Below are 11,293 nucleotides of genomic sequence, written 5' to 3' on the forward strand. Positions count from 1 at the left end.
ATGTTCCTAAAGGTTCACCTAAAGACATCCAGGTTCCAAGTAGCTGTTGGCCCCAGCATTGATGGTGTCACTATCAAACCTGACTGGAAAAATCATCAGAGCAAAATGGGTGAGTTTAACTTTTGAATTTTCGTAGCTGGATTTAATATGTTAATATCAACATTTTATTTATTATAAATGCTAATACAGCTGAAGCGCGTAGATGTATAATATTAGATATATACAACTCTATACACAGAGCCATATATATATATATATATATATATATATATATATATATATATATATATATATATATATATATATATATATATATATATAGATAGATAGATAGATAGATAGATAGATATATAGATAGATAGATAGATAGATAGATATACCTCCCTTTGTGAGTGGGATACCTTAACATAAGGAAAGGATTAGTGTATCACAATGATCAGCAAAACTCTACTAGGGCTACCCATAATAGCTATGTTTGCTGTGAGCAATCAGACATAAATCTCCCACCATCACCAATCCACAGCTGGCAAGCATGGTGATGAAAACTAGCTAAACCATAAATAAGGATATGGATGTGGCTAATGTCCTGCAGAGTTCTAGACACAGTGGCTTTTGTTGTTGTTGCTGTTGTTATTTATATACACAGATATATACAGTTATGAACTGAAATCCTTGCATAATGAATACATGCGTTTAAACAGAATAAAATTCCTAATTTCTAAACTAAAAAAGTTAACTGGCACCCAAGTACTTATTCTTGTATCCTAAATATCTCCATTTGTCTATACCAAGTGAAATTCTTAATCACTCGACTATAAAAAGAAGATGAGAAAATTCTTACTCTTCCTCTTGAATTCAAAGGCAAGGAAGGTCGAACTCCAGTGGACCTCCTTCTAGGAATGACAGCTGCCAACCTCCTTGACATCTTGAGTCAGCAAGAAGTCCAGGAAGGATTCGATGCTAACTATAGGGAGGATCTGCTGAGATCCTACGTCATCAGTAACTATCGCTATAATCTGCAGGTGGGCATTATTATTATTATTATTATTATTATTATTATTATTATTATTATTATTATTATTATTATTATTACCTGAGCTACACACATATATCAACTATACCATTTATTGAATAAAAGTGAACTTCACAAGAGTATTTTCATCTCCCCATAGGAAATCATGTTAGCCATCACAGCCGAGTACACTGATTGGTCGAGATCCCTCCATCGACCAATCCGCATCAGGGACTCAACCGGCCAAGGCCTTCACGATGCGAATATCGTCTCGCCGATGGCAGATCTTGCCAAGCAGCTCTACACGACTTCCCGATCATCTTATCTCTACGTGTTGGATGAAGAAGTTTCAGATGTACGTCGATATGGATAGATTGGATTCATATATGAAATAGAAAATATGGTATATTTTATTAATGAGGATCTTTAATAATCTACAGAAAGTTTTTTAATATCATCCATAGATTAGAGATAGATATATCCAAACCATACAAATTAGATTTATGAAAATATGGAATAATAAATATCAATAAAAGAATAATTCTATAAATAAAACCTTCTATACCTTTTTTATTTATATTATTATTTTTCAGTTCAGTAATTACCTCAATAAATATTTAAAATAAAATTAGTTATCTTTCAAAAAGTCTGGAAAAGAGAGTCTTCTCCTGAACGAGCTGGTGTACGTCTTTGGTGGTCCTCTGGGCGCTCTTGGACCTTTGGCCTCAAGTTATAACTTCAATAAGATGGATATCACACTCAGCAAATCGTTCATATCAATGTGGAGTAATTTCATAAAATTAGGGTGAGTAAAAGGTGGTATTAGAAGAGGCAGGGGATGTATGAATCAGATTTTTACAGTTAGTCTGATATGTGGGAAATATTTAGCAAAAGGTGAGGAGGTGTATGTTGCATTTATGGATCTGGAGAAAGCTTATGATAGGGTTGATAGGGAAGTGATGTGGAATGTGATGAGGTTATATAGAATTAGTAGAAGGTTGTTGCAAGCAGTGAAAAGTTTCTACAAAGGTCGTAAAGCGTATGTTAGGATAGGATATGAAGTGAGTGATTGGTTTCCGGTGAGAGTGGGGCTGATACAGGGATGTGTGATGTCGCCCTGATTTTTTAACTTGTATGTAGATGGAGCAGTGAGAGAGGTGAATTCTCGAGTGCTTGGACGAGGATTGATCATGAATGGTAGGTAAATCAGTTGTTGTTTGCGGATGTTACTGTACTGGTTGCAGACTCAGAAGAGAAGCTTGGCCGATTAATGATAGAATTTGGAAGGATATGTGAGAAAAGGAAGTTGAGAGTTAATATGGGTAAGAGTAAGGTTATTAGATGTATGAGAAGGGAAGGTGGTGCGAAGTTAAATGTCATATCGAATGGAGAGTTACTTGTGAGTAGGTGGATCTAGTCCGAGAGCTCGGAGGGTTTTATTTATGTTTTTGAGTGCAAAAGGTCTGTTAGTTGTTTCTATAGCAGAATTTTCTCAGGAATTCAAAAATCTATTTCTTACAAACACAGCAGTAGCCGTTTTTTCAGAAACTGACGTTAAAGATAGGTACCCCTTGTGAAAAAGATCAATCTCCGTAGCGCCTTGCAATTCCATACATATTAATTTAGATGCACATTTCCCAAATTCAAATGCATATAATGCTTCCAAATAATTATTTTATGTTAAGAATACCTTATTATGGTTCATTTGGTTTGAATTATGTTAGATTGTTTTGATTTTTGTTCTTTCAGATAAGCCTAGATGTCGCTAAAATTTGTTGCAAACGAGTGAATTCTGTAATTTTCTCTCTTTTTTCAGATTATATACAAGCGAAATGCTCAATATTTTTGGGTACTGTTGTGGCCTATATTTTTCTTCCACCATGTTTTTTAAAAACATTTTAAAATCTATCATGATGTAGTTAAGATGAACAATGCATTAATGAATGGGCATACAATCGCATTGTTAATTATGCTATTGGGATAACTTTACACATTTCTTATAAATGACAGTTTCTTTTGCTTAATCCTTGATTTCCATCTGGGTTTATTTGCAAATTCAACCTATTTTCTTGTGATGTATATTTCAAATCTGCTTTACTAGGTTTACCTAAATCTGGACCCGTTGGATGGCTTTATTAAATGTAGTTAAGTAAATTGATCGTAGGTAGTTAAGGTGGTGGTAATGGTGATGGTGATGTTGCATAAATATTATTTGTGCTTTCAGGTTATTAGTGTAGTGTAGAAAATGGCAAATAAGATCTCTTGTATTCTCCATATCACTGGAAAATGCATGGATGAGGTAAAGACATTTGATCCAGATTCATGGGAGAAAGTCAAACATGCTGATGGTGCACGGCAAAAATTATTCAAAGATTCAAAATACTTTTCAGTTAAGCTTTCTGACTATTATGGTGATACAGATGGGTATCACTCTCAATGTTATAAAAGTTTTACTGCTGTTCGTAAGACCATCCCAGACAATTTACATGCAAAGGCAAATACATCTGAAAAAACCTTACGATCCAGCATTGAACATAACCCAGCATCTAACACAGGGATTTTCCCAAAACTATGCTTGTTCTGTAACTGCAGTGAAAAGTCAGCAGGAAAAAACAAGCCAAAAGAAAGACTAGGCAATTGTGAAACCATTGCGAGTGCCCAAAGTATCCAAGATGCAGCACAGACACTGTATGATGGACAGCTTTTGGCAAAAATTGCTGGTATTGACCTCATCTCTAAAGAGGTCAAATATCACCACTACTGCAGAAAATCTTACCTTCAGCATGCCCAGAGAGAACTGGTGACATCCAATTATGCATCCGAAAAATCACAAGCCCACAAGACTGCTTTCATTGAGCTAACACGATACATTGACAAAACATTCATTGAAAACGAAGGTGCTGAACTGCTTACCTCAATACATGGCAGGTATATGTCAAGCTTGAAATCTGATTAATCAACATATTCTGCCCAGTCACTTTGCCAGATAATAATGAACACTTATCCAACACTGAAGCAAACAAAGCAGAGCAATAAGTCTGGTACAATAATTTATAGTCCCACTCTCACACCAAATTTTGCAATACGTCTGGCAACATTTGATGAGCACAACATCCAGGAAGCAGCATTGTATATTCGTTCTCTTGTATTCAGTGCCAAGACCAAACAGAAAAACCTACCAGATCCACTGAATGCTGCAGCTCTAGCAGAAGATCAAATAGACACTCCTACATCGCTTCGGACATTCTTTCAAATCCTCTTTGCAGGCTCTGACAATCCAACAGAGCATATCAAAAGGCAAGCACAGTTTTTGGCTGATGATGTTATGTTTATCATATCCAGAGGAAGAATAAAACCAGCAAAACATATATGTCTTGGACTGGGCCTCAAAAGTTTAACTGGCAGCAGACGCATCGTGGAGATATTGAATCATTTTGAGCACTGCATAGGTTACCATACAGCAGAATCACTGGAGACTGACCTGGCAACAAGCATAACTGACTGACAGCAAGCAACCACAGATGGAATTCTACATCAACCTGGGCTATGTACCAACTTAAAATGGGATAACTACGATGAAAATTTTGAGACTCTTTCTGGTAAAGGAACCCTTCAGGGTACTGTCAGTATATGTTACCAGAATATTTCTGCAGAGGTAGTCGCTCATCCAAAAACATCAAGTATACCAAGTTCTGAAAACAATCCACCATTAACATCAGCAAATGTGACATCAGCTAAAACAGCTCCAAGAATACCTTCATCAGCCAAAAGAGCTCAATCAAAACGTTCTTCCCTGCCAAGAGAAACCATACTTGAGCCTTATCACAAGAAGCCAAGAATCAGACAGTTTGGTTACCGTAAACAAAGCATTCCTCGGACACAAAAATTCACTCAAGTGCAATACAGGGACATGTTGAGGATGATGAGTGTTGCTAGGGGGCCCACGCCTATGTAGACAGGTTGGAACTCTCTTTTGAGCAGTGATCCCCTTCCACAACAGAAAGTACTCTACATGGAGAACATCAACTTGCCACCAACCAGGTTGGATGTAGTTACTGTAACAATGAAGGTATCCCAGCGTGCGGCAAGAGAATGTAATCAGGAGATCATTGTTGCCCACTATGATCTGGCTGTGGCAAAACTCGCATTACAAATGCAAGCCACGGAGGCACCTAGATCTAACAACCTGTTTATCGCATTTGGTCCCTTCTTTGGTGCTTTGGGGTACTTGATCGACAGCTCTGGGGGTCCTGAAATACTGACAGAATCTGATATATTGAGCTCAGGGTCCCTCAATGTTTTTTTTTTTTCTGGTCGTCATTATAACAAGTAAGTTTTAATGGTGTGGTACGTCTTCTTAGTCATGATACAGAAGATGACATCAACATAGATGTTATGATAATCATACTCATTTTGACTCTAGTGATGAATCTGACTTTGATGATTGACAGTAAACTTTGTGTCATCATGAAATGAATGATTTGATTAGGATACATAGAGAACACTTTGCTGCTAGCATGATAGTATTAAAATATATTGATATTATTATGCCAATGGGCCCTGACCTTTGCATATTTAACTATTTCATTGCAACACCAAAAGTAATGCTATGTTGTAGTTTAAATTATCATCCACTTCTTGGTATAATTCAAAACGCAATTATTGCTTGTTTACAGATCTAATTTGCATTACAAACAATTGACAGCTATGATATGTTCATGTTCAAAATAAACATACTTTGAGACATTAGAAAGAATAAGTTATTTCAATTGCATGTACAACAATATATTGGCATTTCATTGGTAGAAAATCTGAAAAAGAGAAAATTAAAAAATGCCACTTATTCACAATAACTTTAACGTGACATCTTTAATAATCTGAAATTTAAAAAACAACAACAAAATAATCCTACATTAATGACATCAAATGAATCATAGAAAGGTATCGTTACCAAAAAATAATTATTTGGAGGCACTTTATACATTAACATTTGGGAAATGAACATTTAAATTGGAATGTACGACATTGGGAGGCGCCATAGAGAAAGTTCATTTTCACAAGGGGTACCCATATTCAATGTGCATTTCTGAAAAAACGGCTACCGCTGTGTTTGTAAGAAATAGATTTTTGAATTCCTGAGAAAATTCCACTATAGAAACAACTAACAGACCTTTTGCACTCAAAAGCATAAATAAATCCACCTAAGCTCTGGGACTAATCAGTTTAAGTACTTGGGGTCTGTTGTTGCAGCAAATGGTTGAGTGGAGGTGATTGTACCAACTGTGATGTATGGATCGGAGTTGTGGGAAATGAAAGTGACGGGTAGACAGAAATTGAATATGTTTGAGATGAAGTGTCTGAGGAACATGACTGGTGTATCTCGAGAAGAGGGTGAGAACGGGTGTAAGAAATGATTTAGCAGCTAGAGTGGATATGATTGTGTTGATGTGCTTTGGCCATGTTGAGAGAATGGAAAATGGCTGTCTGATAAAAAAGGTGATGAATGCAATATTTGATGGGAGAAATACAAGAGGAAGGTCAAGGTATGGGTGGATGGATGGATGTTAGGAGGATAAATGTAAGAGACGCAAGCGAACGTGCTAGAAATAGGAATGTATGGCGAGCGATTGTGACGCAGTTCCTGTAGGCCTTGCCGCTTCCTCTGGTCACCTTGGATGACAGGGGAGGTAGCAGCAGTAGGGGATTCCGTGTTATGAAGCTTCATCTGTGTTGGATAATGGGGGAGGGTGGGCTGTGGCACCCTAGTAGTACCTGAGGAACTTGATTGAATCCCTTGTCAGGCTGGGAGGAGTGTACAGGGGAACGGTCTCCCTTTTTTTATTTGTGTGATGTCGGCTACCCCCAAAATTAGGGGAAGTGCCTTATTATATGGATATGGATACATATGTAAATATATATATATATATATATATATATATATATATATATATATATATATATATATATATATATATATATATATATATATACATATTAGATATATATATATATATATATATATATATATATATATATATATATATATATATATATATATATATATATATATATATATATATATATAATACTGTACAGTTTATATCATTGATACCATAAATCAATCAATTATACATATGGTATCATTTCAAAAGTCTATGCTCATTTTACAGACATCCAACAGACACAGTCTCCACAGCTAAGATGTCCGAGAGTGCAAACGACATAACATCTGAAGAGCAGATATGGCCCAAATATGATCCAGTCTATCAGAGATACTTTCAAATAGGTGAGCTTCCTATTTTTGTGGGTCTGTATTCATTCACAGATATAATGATACAATGATCTTCAATATTTTCTAGATATATAATCCTAGGTCAGTAAAGTATATTCATTCCTATTTTTAGAATAATTTTATTTCTATCTGATAACTTATATATTAATGAATAATCTCTTTCTTTAGATTTTAACATTTCTCTCTCTCTCTCTCTCTCTCTCTCTCTCTCTCTCTCTCTCTCTCTCTCTCTCTCTCTCTCTCTCTCTCTCTCTCTCTCTCTCTATATATATATATATATATATATATATATATATATATATATATATATATATATATATATATATATATATATATATATATATATATATATATATATATATATATATGTGTGTGTGTGTGTACTGTATATATAAACATATATACATATATAATTCTTGAATAACCCAACTCCTATGAATATCATTTAACTAAACTAGTAAATCATAACTTCTTCAATGTACTTAAAAACTATAGAACCTTAATAAATACTAATATTCAACTGGTGATGGTTTTAATCAAATAAATGAAAGTGCATCTAAGATTATATGATATCATTCGAATCATTAACTTTCCTTGGGTAAATTTATGTGTTTGGGTTGTATTTTTAATTGCTAATGAAGCTGTAACATACAACTCGTACTCGGTGATAATTTGATTAAAATATTTATTCATAACAACAAGGAGTCAAAACCATATATCTTATATTTAAGGAATATATTTTCTATTGATATGTATCCTCTTTTTACATGTTTATTTTTAGTTATTTATATATGTCTATTCATTCCAGGAACACAGAACTTTGTACGTGACCACTACCGTGCTGGAAAAGTAGCCTTGTGGTCATGGCTACTACCTGGTCTGGAACGAGTGGGTTCTCGGTACGGCCCAGATAAAAACTTTCCCAGATTACCAACTGATCTCCAGTCTGGTTTATACCCTGAATCAACAGGTCAGTATAACTTAACAGATGGCTTTCTATCTAGCCCAATGACTCCAACCTTCACTGGCCCAACAAATGCACCCTATAACTTGACAATTGTAGCTAAGGCTAACAAAAACCAAGTCAGTGAATCAGCTAATTTGGATATGCTGAGTCAAATGGGGAAGGATTTCCCCTACACGACTGCACTCAGCGTGACAGTGGCCATTACCTGCTCTTTGTTAATCCTAAATATCCTGGTTCTTACTATTGTTTATTATCGACATAAGGCACACCGCCGGAGCCTCGCCAAAGGCTCGCAGGACGCGAATATTGACAGCGGGAATGACGTCCAGTTGCAATCGTCTAGGGACAATTGTAAGACAATATATGCCCCAGAGCATTATGGAACCCTGAGGCCTTCTATCACAATGCGTAGCAACCTGGCCACAGCCTTTGAAGAGGAGGCCCAGCACGACTGGCCGCCAGGCTACATTAGCAGTGTACAAACGATAGACGATAGGATCTCTCCAGATACGCAAGGCACCATTACGAATATGCAAATGCTACACGAACCAAAAGAAAATACATTAACAGTTACAATGCTCAAGCAGCCTGTGGCTTCCTACACATCTCCGAATGATGGTCATCTTGTCTCTACATATTCAACAGTTGATGGTCAACTCGTCCCTACGTATTCAACAAAAGAGAATCAACTCGTCCAAAACTATTCACCCAACGTAGGCCAAACAGATACAAGCTATTCTCCGAAGGATGGACAACTAATTCCAAATTATTTGTCGAGCAGTGCTTCTACGATGCATATTAAGGAATAGTTAGTGTGTATGTCATTGTAATATACTTAAACAAAGTCTCACTCATTTAAAAACAATGTTAGATATACTCTACAATATTGGGCCAATCATTCATAAGATTGATTTTAATTTAGTCTCAATATTGACCTCTAAGATTACCATCTCGTCTTCTAAGTTATACTTAACAAAAGTCAATTAATAAAACTATTTTCTTTTTAATAAAACTCACTTCATGATAGTCAGAAAATAATGGTCCATATCGGTTTTCAGAAAACAATCCAACTCAATAAATATTTATTTTAATAATTAGTTATTAGTGTAATCTCAGAATAATGTTTATTTTTTCAAATGATATTGATCAAACATATCATTTATTAAGATGTACTTGAAACATAATCAGTGATGCAGAACCATAACAAGTAACTATTTTAATTGTTAATTTTTCCTCTCTGCTAGTCACTGGTAGTAAAAACTTCTAATAACAACATCAATAAAAGAAAATAGTATTTATCATAAGAAGATTCACGGGGACCACCATGGGGTACATTACCAATTTCTACAGTTAACATAAAATTTTTACTTTTTATAAAGAGGAAGTTTTTCAAATGACTTCTTCTTTCCACATTTGATAGAAGTACACTTGTGACAAATAAGGATTAAAATACTCTTTATTAAATTGAAAGATTTGACAAACATATCAATGAAATTGAACTGGATATTTGAAATCTTATATAAATTATATAAAAAGAAAGATTAGAAACCCTAATAGTGTCTATCTAAGAGGAAGAAAGTGAACATTATAAATATTGCCATTTACAATAGAATATTTTGTTGTTGTAAAACTTTATATCTAACCTGTGGTTGTTTTGGGGGATATATTTATCAGTGTGTATGTATGTATGTGTGTGCCTTTTATAACGAGTAAAAAGTAAATTTTTCTATTCAAATTGTTTCGTTACCTATAAACAAGAGAAGATGAAAATTCAAATTCTTTCTAAAAAACTAAAAGATCGAATAAACGAGAATATGTTGTGGTTTAATGAATAAAATTTACTTTACCACAAAGTTGATTGATTTAGCAAATTAAAGGCCTTTGGAGAAAGATTCAATAGAATTCGAACATGTGGTGAGCTTGATTTAAAAATAAAAAAAAATAAAAAAAATATATATATATATAAATATATATATATATATATATATATATATATATATATATATATATATATATATATATATATATATATATATATATATATATATGTATATATATATATATATATATATATATATATATATATAATATATATATATATATATATACATGTTCATCTATATAAAATATATCTATAGATATATTTATATATATATATATATATATATATATATATATATATATATATATATATATATATATATATATATATATATATATATATATATATATTTTTTTTTCCCTGTTGGAGCCCCTGGGCTTATAGCATCTTGCTTTTCCAACTAGGGTTGTAGCTTGGATAGTAATAATAATAATAATAATATATATATATATATGTGTGTGTGTGTTTATATATGCATATATATGTACAGTGGAACCTCTACATTCGATTGTCCTAACATACGAATTTTCCAACATACGAAGTATAATTCGACTAAATTTCTGTCTCAACATACGAAGTGTTGCTCTATATATATATATATATATATATATATATATATATATATATATATATATATATATATATATATATATATATATATATATATATATATATATATATATATACATGTTCATCTATATAAAAATATATCTATAGATATATTTATGTATATATATATATATATATATATATATATATATATATATATATATTATATATATATATATATATATATATATATATATATATATATATATTATAATATATATATATATATATATATATATATATATATATATATATATATATATATATATATATATATATGTGTGTATTTATATATGCATATATATGTACAGTGGAACCTCTACATTCGATTGTCCTAACATACAAATTTTCCAACATACGAAGTATAATTCGACTAAATTTCTGTCTCAACATACGAAGTGTTGCTCCAACATAGGAAGTAAACAATACGCTTACCCCTGGTATTTTCTTGAAAGCGTCCAGCGTCGTTTGTTGTTGACACTGCTAGACGGCAGCACATCGGAGGGACGCCAATCGAGCGTCACCTTGATC

At 33.2% G+C, this 11,293-nt stretch overlaps 1 protein-coding gene across 1 annotated transcript; it reads left to right on the forward strand.

Annotated features, from left to right (window-relative positions):
- On the forward strand, positions 1–9,221 carry LOC137619099 (neuroligin-4, X-linked-like). The gene is made up of 6 exons (XM_068349291.1): positions 1–109; positions 862–1,022; positions 1,173–1,292; positions 1,660–1,817; positions 7,183–7,298; positions 8,113–9,221. The coding sequence occupies exons 1-6, from the start codon at positions 1–3 to the stop codon at positions 9,078–9,080; spliced, it is 1,632 nt and encodes a 543-aa protein (XP_068205392.1). The 3' UTR covers positions 9,081–9,221.
- Positions 9,222–11,293: the final 2,072 nt, after the last annotated feature.

The sequence above is a fragment of the Palaemon carinicauda genome, chromosome 25 (genome assembly GCF_036898095.1).
Source record: "Palaemon carinicauda isolate YSFRI2023 chromosome 25, ASM3689809v2, whole genome shotgun sequence".
Taxonomy (NCBI): domain Eukaryota; kingdom Metazoa; phylum Arthropoda; class Malacostraca; order Decapoda; family Palaemonidae; genus Palaemon; species Palaemon carinicauda.

Coding starts and splice junctions, on each gene's coding strand:
- LOC137619099 (XM_068349291.1), top strand. CDS start 1: ATGTTCCTAAAGGTTCACCTAAAGACATCCAGGTTCCAAGTAGCTGTT. Junction 1,023..1,172: donor ACTATCGCTATAATCTGCAG/GTGGGCATTATT, acceptor ATCTCCCCATAG/GAAATCATGTTAGCCATCAC. Junction 1,818..7,182: donor AGTAATTTCATAAAATTAGG/GTGAGTAAAAGG, acceptor CTCATTTTACAG/ACATCCAACAGACACAGTCT.